A 17,837-nucleotide genomic window follows, 5' to 3' on the forward strand; every position below is an offset into this window, starting at 1 on the left:
TGTAAAAACATGCTGATTCCTGGACTGTCCACGGGCCAGATTGAGAAGGCAATTGGGCTGCATCCGGCCCACGGGCTTTGGTTGCCTACCCCTGCTCTGGAAAGACCCTCAGGTGGCGCAGTGGGTCAGTGTGTTTGGCTCTTAACCAGAAGGTCAGTGGTTCGAGGCCACTCAGAGATGGCTGTGGGCAAGATTCCTGCATTGCAAGGGGTTGGACTAGATGACCCTCAGGGTCCCTTCCAACTCTACAATTCTATAAAAGCATGAACTTTTCAGGTGGTTTGGCATGGGAAGAGATGGCCATGTAGGACACACAAGGAGACATCTCCAAATACTTTAGCAGTACTGTATTTGCAAACACCAAATGCACAATTTCAAAACAATCTCCCTCATCTGTGTAGATTAGACATATTGATTAAATAAAACAGATGAGATTCTACGAATTCCACACTAGCTTCTGTGCCGTCTCACATTCAGTCCCACATGTGTAGAAAGAAGACAAGCACAATCCTGCTTACAGTCATGCACATGGCACAGGAATTGCTAACTGACTGAAGGACAGCTTTTGTGGAAGGCATCCACATGGTGTCAGCATGTTTATTATCTGCAGCACCATGATAATGAGACAACAGCTATCCCTCCTCCCATACATCCTGCCACCCCAGCAGTGAGGATAAGAAAACAGCAAAGGAAAGGAAAAGACTTTGTGGTCAGACTGGGAGTGGCATTTCTCCCAACCCTCCTCTCATTATCACTCTCAACACACAAATACTTACTATGAAAAGAGGAGTTGCTAAAATGATACCAACTGAAGTGGGATCCAAAAAAGCAGTTACCATGTTGTTGTTCTGAACAGAGAAGAGGACACTTTCTCCCCTTTGCAGCGACAAAATGGAAGCTGGACAAACTAAAACCCCACCTGTACTCTACATTTAAAGTGGTATTATACCACTTCACTCATGACTTCCCTCAAAGAAGTATGGGGATTGTAGTTAGTTAGGGCTGCTGATAGCTGTTAGGCAGGCATAGGCAAACTCGGCCCTCCAGATGTTTGGGGACTACAACTCCCATCATCCCTGACCACTGGTTAGCTAGAGATGATGGGAGTTGTCGTTCCAAAACATCTGGAGGGCCAAGTTTGCCTATGCCTGCTGTTAGGAGATCCCTACTTCTCCCACAAGCATACAGTTCCCAGAGTTCCCAGGGGAGAGGGACTGATTGTTTAACCACTTGAAGAAGTGTAGCCATTATCATTTAAAGTGGTGTGATACTGTTTTAAATGTATAGTGTAGACGGGACCTAATTCTATAGACACATTCAGTGCTTTTTTCTGGGGGGACGCAGGGGCACGCCTACCCCTAATCATTTTGTGAATCTAAGTTTGGCCTCATTGAGGGGCAGTATTTCAAAATGAGTAGGAAAATGAGAGAACCCCTAAACACTTTTTCTTATATAAAAAAAGCACTGGACACATTTGATGTTGAGCTCTACTACCCTAACCTCTACTTGTGTGGTGAGATGTAAGAATGTGTTTCAGCAAAACAGGCATATGCAGACTGTACTATGATATGGGAAAAAATGTATGTGGCTTGGCAGTTATCCATTTTTAAAAACCATTTCTATCAGCATTCAGGCCTTAATCTCAGCAACTTTTGATACCTTTGACCAGGGTATCCTTGTAGGGTAACTCTGAGTTGGTTATTGGAGGCACAACTTTGCGGCAGTTCCACTCATATTTAGATGGATGGCTCTGGAAGGTGGTTCTGCAGGAGCACTGTTCAGTTCTAAAGGTTCTCCAGAAGAGGGTTCTACCCATTTAGGCCCACACTGGTTTCCAAGGGTCAACACAAAAACAATTATTTTTCCAGAAAAGCTGCCACATGCAACAAAATCACGGCATTAAGATGGTCCAAGCATTCTAAAAACCACTGCATTGTGATCTCAAATAACTTGGATACGAAGCACTTGACTATTTGCAGATTTAAACCATCTGCAGAGGGACAGAATCAAAAACAGAGACTAATTTACATGACCCATTGAAAAGGGGACTCAAGTTGACTTCTTTGTGCATTTTAGAACCTTGAATTTAGCCTTGTACACTGCACTCCGGAAGCTCAACCTGACTGAAATAGCTCCCTGCAAATCTAATTGGGGGAGGGGGATGTGTAGAGGGAATGGCCTTAGACTTAACACATTGGAAGGTTCAGATGTATCAAAGAGCAGCAGGACACCAATTGGATGCAACACTTAATAAGGCAAATGTTCAAAGCGGCACGCTGCAGAGTTACCGCACTCCCAGGACATCAAACTGAGCGCACAATGTATTTTTAGAAACAAGCTGATCTATGAGCCAGATGTAAGTAGGAGGCGCCTCCCGTGATCTGGACAAAGTTTCATTTGTGTGAAAGTTGTCGCTTGGTCGCAAGCCACATCCAGTTGCGACACAGAGAACCTCAAAACAAAGATGCCATGTTTTCTGAAGGTCAACGCCTGATTTTATCATTTAAGCACTGGTGCCACCTGGAGGCCACTAGAAAAAAACATTGGATTTAGCTGGAGAATAAATGAGCTCCCTGCTCATTTCATTAATGTGGCACAGTACTACCAGCTGCTTTCACTAAGCTGATTATAGCATTTCAAAGAGGAAAGACAATATGGTGGCACAAAACAAGTTGTTTACATTTACTTAGTGTCCCTCATTATTTCACTCAAGGCCTATCTGCAATCAAGGGCCATTTTCAACAAGACTGTCATTGAAAATTATTGAATTAAATGGCAAATACACTGTGCTAAGTGCAGAGTTAGGACATAAGGATATGACACTTTAAACCCAGCAGCCATGGACCATTTAGCACCTGCTCGTTGCTAGGATTCCTGCAAAGTATGCCTTGGGGAAGAACGGTAGCTCATTGGTAACACAGATGAGTGGCAAGTAGGCGGTTCTAGATACTCTCATTGTCATCCCCAGGTAGGCTCTGTCTGAACACCTGCAGCACTGCTACCAGCCAGAGTGGACAATACTGGCATTGAAGTCTCAGTATAAGGCAGCTTCCTATGCTGAATGAGATGGATCTTCATCAGATCTAGCAAGCTATTTCATTGTTAAGCAAAGAGTGCTTAATCAGGATGTCTTAGCACACAGTGGTTATTCCTTAACTGGCTCAGGAAAACCTGAGTAGGCATTATTCCTTTGTGAATTTAAAAATGCATCAGAGGATCATGGCTGAAGTGCTTTCAAAGCAGACCATGTAAGACTGAAGTCCCCTCATCTTGGCTTTAAACGCTCATTGATCACTTCCACACAGTAGCCTAAACACTTGTGGAATTTTACACAAGATAGAAGAGTCCCTAAGGAGTCCCACGAACCATTCATTAGCTGGAGTTCCCGTTTCAATGTTTCTAAGAGATTAAAGAAAAGCCACATGTTACATATGCAGCATATTTTCAGTCTCCGAATATAACTGAAGTCAAATTGTCCAGGATACAAGAACTGGAAACTTAGTATAAAATTATGTCAATGACTTCCAAATATTATTCACTGAACTTTGGAACCAGACACAAGATAGTGAAATTATTGATTCCAAGCAAACATTATGGATGTCAAGCAAACACTTGGGAGCAAAAGGCTTTCAGCTAGGAATAGGAAAATTTTTCTGGCTCTACCTATCATTCATACTAAAATAACTTGAAAACTAAAAGTCAGCTTGCAAACTGATGAAAAGCTGCACTATATTGTTGCTGAATATTCTGAAGCTTAGCTGCCAGCAACTGTCTTTAACAGTTCTCAAGGTCATGGGCCAATATTTCTCCTGAAATGAAAATTCATTAGCCTTTGAATAGGTTAGTTATAATGTTCAATTATTTTCCTCACAGAGCTCTCACCCTCTAGTGGCTGATAGGCAGAATATATTGTCTGTTTCTTCCTATTTAAATTAAACTGGATACAAGCAATTGAGTTGATTGCTTTGGGGTGAAATTACTTTTTAATTCCTTCGATTTATTTACTACAAGGGCAGCTAAACAGAGCTTAGTTACCGTAGGAAGTACAGGCTGTGTGTGAATGTGCATGGTTTTAGAACAAAAGCAGTAACATATAGTGCAATGTAAGAACTGTTTACTTATGCCAACTAATGATGTCTAAGTTTAGAATTATACTTGTTCCTGTCCCTGGCCATTAGAGATGGACAAATCTGTCAGTTCTTGTTCTGTCAGATTCTCATTCTTCCAATCGTAAATTCAGTTCTCCACATTCTGCATCAATTCGTGCTTTTTAAAAAAAAATTCCTAAAATGTGATTTGCATTTTAGCGTGAAATTCTAATAAACACATTTAACTATGCAACTTTAACTAATGTACACATTTTTGCAAGCAATTTCCCCTAATATAACGCATTTTGGTATGTTATTTTCACCAATATTATTAGGCACATTTCCCTCTAATATACCGTATTTTTCGTCCCATAGGACGCTCCGGCTGCACCTACTTTTTTGGGGGGGGGAATAAAGGAAAATTTTTTCCCTTTATTTCCCCCCCAAAACCAGGTCGGGGAACAGTGGGGTGGCGGCGCTGCACCTCCCCGCTGTCCCCCAAGCTTGTGGGGCTGGCCGATGTCTGCCCGGTGCAAGGGGCGCTCTGCTTCAGAGTTCCCCTGGGCACGCAAGGCTTGTGGACACCTGCGCGAAGCACGGGACGTCCTCCGGAGGGCGCCCCGTGCTCTGCGCTGCAGGCTGCCGCCCGCAAGCCTTGCGCTCCCGGGGGCAGATCCCCCAGGTGCGCAAGGCTTGCCGACACCTGCGTGAAGCACAGGGCGTCCTCCGGAGGGCGCCCCGTGCTCTGCGCTGCAGGCTGCCGCCCGCAAGCCTTGCGGATAGCTTCCTGGAGCCTGGAGAGCGAGAGGTGTCGGTGCACACCGACGCCTCTCGCTCTCCAGGCTTCAGCGAAAGCCTGCATTCGCCCCATAGGACGCACACACATTTCCCCTTCATTTTTGGAGGGGAAAAAGTGCGTCCTATAGGGCGAAAAATACGGTATACATCTTTGTAAATGTTTGGTCGCAGAATTGGGTTGTGAAGTTTAGAGAGGTGTCAGTTTTGAAGTATAGCTGTGTTCTAGCATTTTTATTTTTTTTAAATATCATTATCATTATTAATGGAGCAAACAGTATATAACAATTGTGTCATTCTTTCCAATAAGGGTGGGGGGTGGAGGCAAGGTTTTAAGCCACCCCTATTACAGTTGGGTATGGGACGCGGGTGGTGCTGTCCTTTGTAAGATCTAGATACAATTGTTTGATATCTACTGCCAGGTCAGCAACATAGTTCTGGAGGAGTTTTTGATGGTTTTCCTGCCTTTGGTTTCCACCATGTTGCGCTTGTCAATTTCACTTGCTGCAGAACTGTCAGATTTTGGTGCTGATAATACAGACTTCAGAGTTTCACTCTTTGGCCAAATTTGATGTCATGTGCACACCCCAAAAATTGTGCTACTTACAAAAGCTGTAAATGTCAGCTGAGCACAGAACTATATCAAGAATGAGATGGGTTGAGCTGCTGCGTGATCAAACTATACATCCATCTGGTTTATGGGCTACGCTGTGTTTCATTACTTGTATTGTTTGGAAATGGCAAATTAAGTAGGTTCACCTTTAAATGCAAATTGAATTGAATTTCTCCTATATCCCTACTGGTCATAGAAGGCATTTCTTTGAGTACACGATGTTTTTCTTATCCCTATCTATGAACTGGATTTTTTTTCATTACCAGAAATTGGGGTGGGGTGGGGGGAGTTCAGGAAAATGTGACTAAGTTCACTCTCAATATCTTTCCAAAATCTCCAGCAGCATAATAGAAAATGCTAATTTTAACTGCTCAGCAGAAAAACAGGGTCCAGAGAGAACTGGGTGACCCACTTCTGAAAATCTGGCAGCGTCAAACTCAAAAGACAGATTAAAGCTGAGAACAGGCAGTAGACAGTAATAACAAATGCCCTTATTGTTTTAGGGATGATTAATAGCTGGCACATCTCTTGAGTTTGACTGTGAGAGCATTTCTTCATTCTACAAATCTTTTTAAACCATTAAATAAAACAATTAACAGTTTAAAAGCTACAAACTCTTGTGTTGTTTTATTGCTCTCTGAAGTCTGTGAATTGCCTCCACTTTTGCAAAGACTAGACTTCTTCTGTGTTTAGACTCGGCCCGGCATGTGGTTAATGCGGCCATAGAACAAATTATATATGCTAAGAATCCCTGGCTTCAATGGGAACCAGAGCTTTATACTGTGGTTACACTTATTCATACTCTGGGAAGAGAAATTCAAAGTTGTTTTCATGACACAATACAGACTTACAAAAGACATAAAGAATCATGTTAGTATTTTGAAACTTTGCAGCAAAATTTTCATTTCTAAAATGTAATAAGCTCAGCAGCTAGTTGGTGTGCATGGAAAACTGACAAACTACTGAGTCTGGTGGATTATGGTCTTTTCCCTTCCTATCATCACTGTGCATGTGTGAACGTTAGGACATTCCTAGCTGCCATTTCATAGCAATGAGCTAAATTATTACATTTATTCATGTGCTTTGATGGCTGACTTCTAAATTCTCTCCCACACAGCTGGCCTGCCTTTAGAAATGGCAAAGAAGGGAAATATTTCTAGAGCTATTGGCGGTAGGAAGGCTTTTTAATTCACACATATCAGTCCCAAGGTAGTCCAAAAGATGGAATGAGAAACCTATTTAGTGCAGTAGCATTTTGTAAACAGTTGCCAAGTTGGTGCCTTGTCACACAAATATTCAAATAAAAAACTTAGTAACGAAACCAGCACTCAACTTCCACATTGCTGTACATTTATTGAGTACATGGCATAAAATTTACTCCCTTATTGAGTCAAGGCTGGGCTAAATTTTCATGTAAAAAGGGACCTTTAACAGCTCCAGGGGAATATATTTCTAATTTATTACATTTCTATCCCACCTTTTGTCCAGCAAGCTCAAAGCGGCATACATGATTCTCTCCCCTTTCCTTGATATTTATCTTCACAACAACCCTGTAAAGTGGATTAAGCTAGGAGCCAGTGATTAGCCAAGGGTCACCCAGTGCATGTTTGAGTAAGGCCTCTCCTCTAACCACATTATGCAACACCAGAAGGAACACTGAGGTTCCACTTGCCATGATTTTGTGCCATGCTGGGTTACACAGTATTCACAAAGATGTAATATTCCTTTATTTCTGTGAAAATGTGTGCGCTCGAGATTATCACATTTTAACTGGGCCATTTTATCTGAGGTACCTGTTTCAACTTTACTATATTATTACAGGTAATTTCGTGGAAGTGGTTAATTTTTCTGTTTCTGATGAAACTTTGTCACGTGGAAGAGGCTATGTGAGGTTGACAATTGTAAATGCGTAAGCGGGTCTAAGATAAGCAGGTCAGTATAAACAAAGGCACAAGACCTAGACTTCAATGTGTTATGTTCTCATCTGAGTGCACAAGGATTTACACATGTCAATATTAATTATTTTGTTACAATGGGAAAGTTGGGGGCATTTTAAGCTGATACTGCAAGGAAGGTGCTGGCAAGTGTGCCAACTACATGTCTTCTCATTCATCACAGGTTTCTTTCCCACTTGATGCAATCACTGTCAAAGGTATGAATTGCTTGCACCTCAAATACACCATTATCACAACACTTCGGTGTAGATTACATGTGTAAAAATGGACCCAAGAACTGGCATCCAGGGCAAACCCTTGTAATATTAAGTTTTTGCAGTAAGTAGCTTGCCTTTTCTTTCAAGAAATGTGGCAACAAAACTTTTAAATAAAGCATTTTAAAACTAAAAAAACCCCTTCCTTGTTAAGATAATTTGTAATGTTTGGCCATCCGGAATGTGAATAATTAAAAGGTTGGAATAAAAAAAATTGTTTGGAATAATTAAAAGTGCAATTTCTGCTGGAATAAAACAACAATAATAGAATGGTCTGGAAAGGTGTGTTCCTGAGAACAACAGCAAATTCTTAGTGTCCAAAATACCACCTTAACTAAGTTTTCATAATAAAATTACATTCAAGTTTCATCCTCTGAGGATTAAAAGCTTGACAGTTTTGTAAATAAACAAGAATTATAATTAGGTCTTGTATGTTAAAACATTAATGCACCAGCAAGCAAGAGCAATAAAATATTCAAAGGCAATCCATTGAGAAAGATATAGAGGCACACATGGCACAGTAATCAAGGAACTAGGAAGCTTAACCTCATGGTCGGATACTATATAAGGCTGAAGTTGGTTCCTAGTTTTCATTTCATTTTTTTGAAGTGGCCAGATCTTGAACAGCTACATGAACAGCATGAGTAAGAATGCAGTCCCAAGTCATGTTTCATTTATTTAATGTATTTTTTGAGAGCTACAGTTATTTGCATGTATGAAACAGAAACAACAATAAACAAATAAAACTCTGGATCAGAGAAAAGGCCCAATGCTACAATGGCATGAACTAACATATTATTCTCTGTCACTATGGCTGTAAAATAGAAGACAATCACTGTAACCACATTCATCAAACTGAGGGACTTAAAGCATCATGAACAACATTAACTAATTATAATTTCAAAGACACTTGTATAATTAATAGTCTTTCTAAATTGTTGCAAACTGGGCTGGTGGTGTCCTTGTACTGTCAAGTCTTTATGAAAAACAAAACAACTCCATTCTGCCCCCACCCCAAAAAAGGGCCTGTTTTGATTGTTGTTGATGATGCAGATTTGATCCCTAAATTCCTCTGCAATGGCATTTTGCAAAGTTTATTGTACCAGAGATCTATAGAGTCCTATTGCTCTTCCACAACCATGTTATCACAAGCCTGGCAGCAGCTAACATATTTACTTAAGTCCTAAAATACAGTACTATGTTTCCCCATGCAACTCAGACAGTTGAAGCAGCATTAATTTTGGTGTTTTAAGAACTGTTTCCCAAGTTAGGTACATTTACCGTATTTCCTTGAGTACCTCATCCAAAATCTCACTATTTGTGGCACTCCCCATTGACCACAAGTCCTCCAACAGCCAGGAGACATTGACAGGCATGCCGGGTACAACCTCACTGGTGTATAATGTTTTTAATTTATCTTGTCTCGTGTATGCAGAAACAGATATAAGCAGCTTCACCTTCCAGATGCTATTCCATTAACTTGGTACAATCTCCTCCCCCAAAGTGCCCCAAAACCAGCCATTTCTCCAGTTGTATCGTCTGTTTAAACCAAACTCATCTGCCACACCCCAAATCAAGGCCTCAAAGCTTACTCCTTAAAACCCCATCAGAAAGAAAATAACTGTTTTGATGAACAGTAAGGCAACTGACTTGGACATTGGCCAATTTATCTCTGAACTGTTCTTCCATAAGTGGACAGATATTGATGGTGATATAGCTACCACACATAACACTTTGTGGAAGGTTTACCTTTTTAACATAGCTATTCTGCCTAAAAGGGCCAACTATAAGCTTCTTCAAGCTTTACTTCCTAATTCTTTTGAGCACCGGGTACAGTTGATGGCAGGTGGCTAGAATGGTGCTGCTTTTCCACCAGTGTAAAGCACTACTGGTTTTGGGGGATTCTGCTACAGCAGCTAGACCAGCCTAGACCTGGTACAGTGGTGCCTCGCAAGACGAAATTAATCCGTTCCGCGAGTCTCTTCGTCTTGCGGTTTTTTCGTCTTGCAAAGCACGGCTATTAGTGGCTTAGCGGCTATTAGCGGCTTAGCGGCTTTAAGAAAAAGGAAACAAACAAGACGTCTTGCGAAGCAAGCCCATAGGGAAATTCGTCTTGCGGAACGACTCAAAAAACGGAAACCTCTTTCGTCTTGCGCGTTTTTCGTCTTGCGAGGCATTCGTCTTGCGAGGTACCACTGTATACCAAAAAAGACGAAATAAACCTCATCCCCACTCAAGCTGCTAATATTTCAAATGTGATGAAGGATCCACTGCTTCATTGACTCCAGCCAAGGTTAGAATTGTTCTGCTATAGGTATTTAAGGCTTATAAACCTCTGCACCTCATCATAAGCTTTGAGGCATCCCAAATCACCAGTATCTGGGAAACTGTACTCTTTAGGACGCTCTAGCGCTATTTCTGGCCTAAGCACTAGTTTAACACAACACACTGAGGAATAAGCAGCTACAGGTGTTACAGTGAAAAGGGTCAGGCCACCTGACTTACGCTCCTGTGCATGCCCCCCTACAGGAGCATCCCCAATGAGATTTCTGAGCACTGTATTCAGCCCAATGCAGTGGCATAGCACTGGTTGCTGACACCTGGGGCGGGGAAAATGTTGCACCCCTCTGATGGAATGGGCAGTTTTTTGGGGGTGCACCGGGGGGGGGGCGCATGCAGAGCCCATGCAGAGCTTGGATGGAGTCTGCCTCCAACAGGCTCCTCGACTGCTGCCTCCATCCATCTGCTCACTAGACATGCCTCAGCTGCTAGGGCTCTGTGCCTGTCATGGGGGCACCTGATTGCGCCCCCTCAAAAATGTGCATCCAGGGCAATAGCCCCCCTGGCCCAATGCTCTGTGAAACATGCTTTCAAATGTGATGCTTTCCATGCAGTCATGGCTAATAAATCTATGACTGGGGGTTTAATATACATTTCTGCTTTTTTAAAAAATCATAATCAAATGTATACGATCGAAGCGAAATCTGGAGAAACTGTTTGCTTGCCTCATAATGGGAAAATGTGGAAAAATTTCTTGACTCCTAAAGGCTGACAAGATTTTACGAATCTTACCTAATTCTAATGCCCTCAAAGCTCTATCCACACACACATTACTTTTAATTTAAATATATGGTATTTGAGAAGGGCACATGCTGAGGATGTCTGGTTTCAACTATGTACCTTCTAATGTAACTGGAGGAGCAGCTTGTTCCAAGAGTCTTGTTAGTTCAGAATTTGCATAGTAAGCACACATTGCTTGAACACACATATAAAAGCCCATCTACTGCAATTGTTAGAAATAACTTTGTGAGGGAGGCAGTATACTGCACCCTGCTTTTTTTTTATTTGAGTTGTCTCACAAAATCTTTAAAGTGTTGCTTCCTTGCAAACATCTGCTTTCTAACAGTTTCAACTCTCTTCTTCCCTTGCCTCTATACTTGCCACAGCTCTTGGAACATCACTGTAGAACTGCTTCACAACTGCAGAAAGATCTCTATGTAATTTTACAATTAAAAGTAGAACAAAACAACTTGTACGTTTGCAAACTTGCATTCACAACGTTTGGAACGATAGTGCCCTGATGTGGATAAAGAACCAGCAAGTTCTCTCAAATGGGTGTTGCTACAGTTTTAAGTTTGAGAGGTGGAATATATTTTGTGGCTGGCCCAAGAGTGGCAGATATTTAGTCAGAGCTCTCCTGACCTGCCAGTGTATCAAACCTATTTCTTGCTTTCTCAATGGACTTATTATTTAAGATCAAGGGATGTCAAAGCAACTCTAGGGAAACACAGCTATTGTGTTTGCCTGTGTATGTGCAGGTTGCAACCTGAATAGCAGGGTGTGTCGTCACAGTATGGGTGTTTCTACAGCTCAGTTCCTTCACTGCACGACTTAAAAATCCTGGTCATTTTCCTGCCTAGAAGGCATATTTTTATTCATTTAACTTTTTTTACTACTGGCCCTGAACACAACTTCCTGGGGGAAAAATTTGGGCCCTCCTCTATGGATTTGGTGACCACACCTAGTTGCAACAGGCTGCCAAAAAGAATACTTCTATAAAGCCTTTTGTAAAACAAATAATTATCCACTATCACTTTAGATAATTTTCCTGTGATATGATTTATTTATTTCATCATTTACCAAAAGCAAGTTCCCAAATATTCAGAATTTGAAACCTTGATTAGGCACCTCCGCCTACAGAAGTAGCATCTGCCACCACACCGCCTGTAAATCATGCTGGTTTTATTAATACGTTAACCATCCCTTCTCCAAAGTCCAGAGGGCAATGTTTTGAAAAAACCCCAACAACCACCCTAGATATAAGGGTTTTACTAAGGCAGCCACTTAGCCAGGATACATAAAATCAAGTCCAGTTACCATGACCATACCTATGTTGAAAATTCAAAACCGCTAGAGATCTTCCAGTACACTTAATCACTGTTCCGAAATGGGTGCCACACTTTTGCCCAGAGGACCACGGAGACTTAGCTTAATACTGAATATTTTCCAAGTGCCAACACAAACAACCGCCTTCGCTTTCCAGTAAGCAACCCACAAAAAAACCTTGCAAAACAGTCGCCAAGTAAATACCTGGCGAGCAGCTGCTGCCCAGCCAGTGACATAAACCAGGATCTTATTGGTTTTTAATGACGCGTGTCTAAACCTGGAGCTTCCCTTTCACGTGGGAATGCAGCGCTTTCAGAGAGGCCCGCCTCCCAACCATCTAAGGGCTCGGACGTACCACGCCAAAAAAAAAAGAGAGCAGATTCGCCGCCTAGCCCGGCCGGGAACTCCGCCCCGCGGCCTTTCAAGGCGAGGGCAAGCGCCTCACTCCGCCTCACCATTGTGCTCCTCCGCTTAGGTGGCCTTGCGCCTGAAAGACCGGCGTCATAATATTCAGGCTCTCGCGAAGGCACACTCGGGAGACGGGCGTGAGCTACTTTAGCCGCTTGCCGATCAGGCGCTCCGCGGGGGCAGCCCTAACGGATGAGGACCCCGCTCCCTTCCTGAGCCCGGTCGCTCGGCCCCTCCTTTTTGTGCTCCGCCCCGCCCCTCGCGTGCGCGTGCGCTCTTCGCCTTCCCTTCCTCCTCTTTCTCTTTCCCCTCCGTATCTCGGCGCAGAGGTAACAAGGAGGAGCGGTGAAAGTGACGGGGCTGGAGTGGGCAGAGGCGGCCGTCCCCCTCCCCCCCTCGCGCGCGCAGACACACACATTGGGCCGTCCCCTTCTTGCCCTCCCGCGCGCCCTAGGGATACTCATTTCCATTCTCTCTCACACACGTGCGCGCGCACCAAACACACACGGTGAGGAAGCGGGAGCGAGGAGTGAAAGGAGGGACGGATGGACCGATGGGAGTGCGTGGGGGGGCGGGCGCTGTCGGAGAAAGGCTTGAGATAAAGGAGGGGTGGCTCCTCCAAGACTGTTGGGCGGGAGGATGAGGGAACGGCGCTGCGGGCAGGCCGCCGGTCACGTGGGCGCTGCCGAGCACGCGCCCGCGCGAAGGGCTGCCTTTCTTTTTCCCCCCCTCCCTTCCGCTGACGGACCTTACAAGTCAGGTTGCCTTAGAATCGCTGGGCGCGCGCCGACAGGTGCGGTCTGAGTCGCGCGTTCGAGAAAAGGGGGTGGGGAGATAATTAAAAAAAACAGAATAAAAGGATTCCCGGCAGGAGGCGTTTCCTTTCTCCCCCTCCCCTCGCGCGCCGTGTCCCCTCCGGCGGCCCGTCCGTTCGCCCGCTTCCCTTCAAGGGCTGACTCGCGCTCTCTCTCTCCCCCTCCCTCCCCTTCGAATCCCGTAACGCCGCGCTTTTCTCTCCTCAGTTAAGCGATGCCCTCGGCCACCAGCAGCGCGATGGCGAGCAGCGGCAGCAGCGGCGGCAAAACCGGGAACGAGGCGGCGTCGGCGGCGCCTCCGGCAACGGCAGCCGCGGCAACGGTAGCTGCTGGGGCGGCTCCATCCCAAGCGGCGTCGGTTCCGGGCGGCAGCACGAGTTCGGTGCAGACCGAGGCCATGAAGCAGATTCTGGGCGTCATCGACAAGAAGTTGCGCAACCTCGAGAAGAAAAAGGTGCGGAGGCGCAAATCCCCCCCCCATCTCTTCTCCCCCCCCCCACCTGCCGATGCCGCTATCTTATCTTGTGGGGCCGGGCGGGAGGCGTAGTCGCATATCGCCGTGCCTTCCCTTCGGGGCCCTGCCGGCCTGCCCCGCCTTTTGTTTCCGAGGCCGAGGGGAGGCGGCGCGGCCTTCTCCCTTTGTTCTTTTTTTCCGCCCCGAACGGGACGCATTTGGGGGCCGTTGGCGCCCGGGGGCTTAGCTGCCTTTCCAATCCGCCCCCCGCCCTCTCCTCGCTTCCCGCCCGAAGTGAGGCTTTGAAGGCTGGGTGGCGGCCGAACTACGAGCGACCCTCTTTCTCCTCGCTACTCTTCCCGCCTCTCTCCCCCCCCCCCCGGTGCACATGGAGCCGGCCAGGACCCAACATGGCGGCGGTGAGAGGCAGCGGTTCTTCCCAGAGAGGGAGGCTCATTGTGTGAGCGACGGCGGGTGCTGCACAAAGGCCCGGCAGGCTTCCTTCCTGCCAGAGACGCGCAGCCTCCGCTCTCTGTGTGCGCGCAACACCCCACCTCTCTCCCCCCCCCCCCGTGCCCTCCCATTTTAGTTACTATTTCTATAATGTCGAAGCCGAGTCGTAGACGCCAGATGAAAACATGCCCTCGCTGCCCCGTTGAAGATGGGTGCGCCCTACTTAACGGCGACGTTAAAGGGCTCCGGCGTGTATGAAACGCCTCAGGCGGGCTGGCTGCGGCTCCGGCCCTGGGTGACGAGAGCTCAGGCTACTTTGTTGGGAAGGGTGTTTGTCGCAAAGTCTAGGCCAGGAAGGGACATCAGCATCATGGGCAGCATTTTTAAATTATTGCCACCGAAGTTGCCCTATGCCCTTTGTCAGAATTGCCTTTGCACCTGGGGCACAGTGAGACTTACTCTCAAGTCAGCATGCATTTGATCAAGCCGCACTTTAGAATTGAGCTTTTGGGGGAATACATGATGGGAAACTGAGACTATGCTGCTGGAATAACCCATTCTAGTGAAAAGTTAGTCTCTTCCTTCCACAAAACTGATACATTGTATGGGTTTATAAAAATACTGGCACTACAGTCCGGAGAATCATTCCAGTTCATCTGCATATTCAGTGGAACTTAAATGGCATGCCTCTTCTAAAGCACCAATGAGTTTGAAAAGCTAAATTATTATAGTTGTGATGGGGGTGATGTGATAAGAGTTCCATTGGCTGCACAGGAGTCTTAAAAGACACCAAGCTCTTTGTATCAAGTTAATTTGGTTAATCTTAATGTCGCAAATTTTAATTTAAAGAATGTTTATCCAGCTCTTTAGTAAAAAAAGAAGCCGCCTTCCAGGGTTGCTTCCAAATGTCCCTAGGCGTATGAGGTAAAACATCACACAAAAGGGATTGAGGGGGAGGAGGAAGAAAGAAAACCAATTTCTTAAGAAGTGTGCATGCACACGAAAGCTCATACCAAGAACTAACTTAGTTGGTCTTTAAGGTGCTACTGGAAGGAAAATTTTTTTTTGTTTTGACTATGGCAGACCAACACGGCTACCTATCTGTAACCAATTTCTTAAGAGTTCTTGTAATGACCAGCTGGCATAGAAAGATCAAGTGTTTAAAGGAGACCAAAATTATCAATGGGCTGGAGGAATTCCCTTGTGAGGAAGGTTAAGATTTATTCATTGATGATGGGGGGGGGAGTTTAGAAAAAAACAAGTAGAAAGGGACATTATCAATGAATGGAATTATCCATGGCATGGAGAAAGCAGACAGGAAATGTCTCGTTTTCTCAGTGTTACAACTTGGGGTAATCAAATGGAGGTGAATTTTAGAGGGTTCAGCACAGTGTGGGGAATTTGCTACCACACAAGATGTAGTGATAGCTACCAGTTCAGCTTTAAAAGAGGATCAGGATCATGGTTGCTGGTCATGGTGGCGGCATACTGTTTCAATGATCAGAGGAGCAGTAGGCAGGAAGCAACAAGAGAGGACTGCTGTGTTCATATGAAAACCAAAATGCTGCCTAGATAGGTCTTTGGCCTTATCTAGTAGGGCTCATGTAATTTTAAACCTGTTTGACTTCATTTACTTGGGAGTAATTACTGAATTTAGCAGAGTTTACTTCCAAGTAAAGGTGCATGGGAGTGCACCATTGGGTTAAATAGTATATATATATATTGAACCCAGAATCAAACTTTGATGTGCAAATCTTTCAAATGAAAATATTTCAGAACCCCATGTATAAGCATCATATTTCAGGCTTAGGAACTTTTCTGTATTGACTTTTAGGAAGCTCCACATTTATTTTGGTTTTTATGTTCCATTTTTCACTGAAAAAGACCACAAAATGGCATTGAATGTCCGGTACCAAAATTACCAACACATTATAAACAACATAAGCAGTTAAAAGCAGAAGTAGTAAATACAAACAAAATGTCCTAAAAACTCAAGACATTATAGAAACACACAGAATCAGGCAACAATTAAAATATAAAGACTTGTAGATAAGAAGACTTAAACAGATCCAACACAGGACTGGGAAAATAAAGATGTATTGATGTGATAGCGGGGAAAGCTCAATAAAAGTGTAGGTGTCAATGCCACTAGGACAAGAGAGTTCCTTAACTGTGACTCAGCTATCACAAAAGCCCTTTCTTTCATACCTGAACAAGAGTGAATACTTGCTGGAAGTTGGGTGGGAACAACAAGCAATCCTCTGCTGAACTCAAGGCCAGGCAGGTCGCAAGTAGCTCAGGGCTTTATACGTCAGCGGCAGCATCTTAAATGAGGCCTAGTGGCATAAAGGCTGCCAGTGCAGATTCTGCAAGATACTATGTGACGCTACATCAAAATTCAAGCTGGCACTCTAGAAGTAGCGTTCTGTACCAGCTTCAGTTTCCAAACCATCTTCAGGGTCTGGCTGGAAAGTTACTAGAACTGCAAAACTGTGGCCAAGCTATTCTGGTCTAGGGAAGGCTGTAACTGGTGACCCAGCTGTAACTGGAAAAAGGTCTTCCTGGCCATAGAAGCCATTTGGGCTTCCAGTGACAAATATTCATCAAGAAACATCCTTAAATGACACATGTTGGAGAGAAGTATAGATTAGATGGCCTAAGACCGCTTACTACAACCTGGTGCCTTCAAAATATTTTTCGACTGCAACCCTCTCATCCAGTGTATTTCAGTTAGGGATAGCCATTGTAGGAGAAACAAACCTGTGACCGTAACTCAAGATGAGAGGTTGGGTATGGTGCATTTCCCAGAACTGGGAACAGAGGGAGGAACAACTGACTGTGTAGGATTCATTTATTATTAGTCCCTAGTTTTTAATATGTGGCCCAAATTTATGTGAACCATTCACAATTGGATTGTGGTGAGAGGACTGACCTGGTATGTATTATGGAAGGTTGGGTATTTGTTACAGCACCAGGGCAGACTGAGGGGAGTGGGTGCTTCCATTATCCACATAAGTGTCATCTCCTTTACCAGAAAACCTCTTGACATTTGGGTGTGCTTAGAAGGTTTGCACCTGGTGTTGTACTGGACAGACAGAATGGTGCTGGTATATTGACCTCCCTGCTGGCCAGTTGCTTCCCTGACAAAGATGTTATCTAGCATGGTGCTGGAGGACCCCAGGACGATAGACCTGTGCAATTTCAGTACCCACATGGCTGTTGCGAGAGGGCCAGCTTGGGACTTCATGGCTTCTATGACAACCATGGAGGTGTCTTAGATGTCATCAGTTCAACACCCCGGGCAGGGCACATGCTTGATGCAGTTTTTACCTTGAGTGATAGACTGAAAGTAGGGGGTTAAAATGCACTCCCTGGCCATGGACAGATAACTCTCAGGTAAACTTTGGCAAAATGGTGGCAATTCTCCCTGGCAAAGATGGTGGACCTGTTTGAATGGCCACTCTTGGAGACTGATGAAACCTCCTGGGTTCCTGAACACACTGGGGGTTTTCTAGTGGAGAAATCTGCTGAGCCTGTCAAATTTCTGGTCTTTTCTATAGATGCTGAAATAATATGGCTGTTTGGTTGATACAATTGGTCCTAAGCATCATTTCTG

The 17,837-nt window shown here is 44.6% G+C and overlaps 2 protein-coding genes and 1 long non-coding RNA gene across 15 annotated transcripts in view; 2 read left to right on the forward strand and 1 right to left on the reverse strand.

Annotated features, from left to right (window-relative positions):
* The window catches only part of LOC310757641 (uncharacterized protein), a 109,102-nt gene extending 96,387 nt beyond the window's left edge, over nucleotides 1-12,715 (forward strand). Inside the window, exon 7 of the mRNA XM_083603110.1 lies at nucleotides 12,468-12,715. The gene's annotated coding sequence lies outside the window, so the exon portion shown is untranslated. The remainder of the gene's footprint in view (nucleotides 1-12,467) is intronic.
* LOC310757821 lies at nucleotides 8,744-12,476 on the reverse strand. The gene is made up of 2 exons (XR_014545490.1): nucleotides 9,902-12,476; nucleotides 8,744-9,637 (listed from the first exon to the last, which is right to left on the reverse strand). It is a non-coding gene; the product is annotated as an uncharacterized lncRNA (long non-coding RNA).
* Nucleotides 12,716-12,765: 50 nt separating the features above from the next.
* CAPRIN1 (cell cycle associated protein 1) overlaps nucleotides 12,766-17,837 on the forward strand; it is a 34,640-nt gene continuing 29,568 nt past the window's right edge. For 6 of the 13 annotated variants that reach the window (XM_083602029.1, XM_083602040.1, XM_083602038.1 and 3 more), the window contains exons 1-2: nucleotides 12,766-13,007; nucleotides 13,522-13,768. In XM_083602029.1, the coding sequence (XP_083458155.1) occupies nucleotides 13,529-13,768 (240 nt within the window). In that variant the 5' untranslated portion in view covers nucleotides 12,766-13,007; nucleotides 13,522-13,528. Of the gene's footprint in view, nucleotides 13,008-13,035; nucleotides 13,293-13,521; nucleotides 13,769-17,837 lie in introns of those variants that run through there. The other 7 variants (XM_083602039.1, XM_083602037.1, XM_083602032.1 and 4 more) reach the window with 2 other exon arrangements.

This window comes from Podarcis filfolensis, assembly GCF_964270895.1.
Source record: "Podarcis filfolensis genome assembly, chromosome: 1".
NCBI classification, from domain to species: Eukaryota; Metazoa; Chordata; class Lepidosauria; order Squamata; family Lacertidae; genus Podarcis; species Podarcis filfolensis.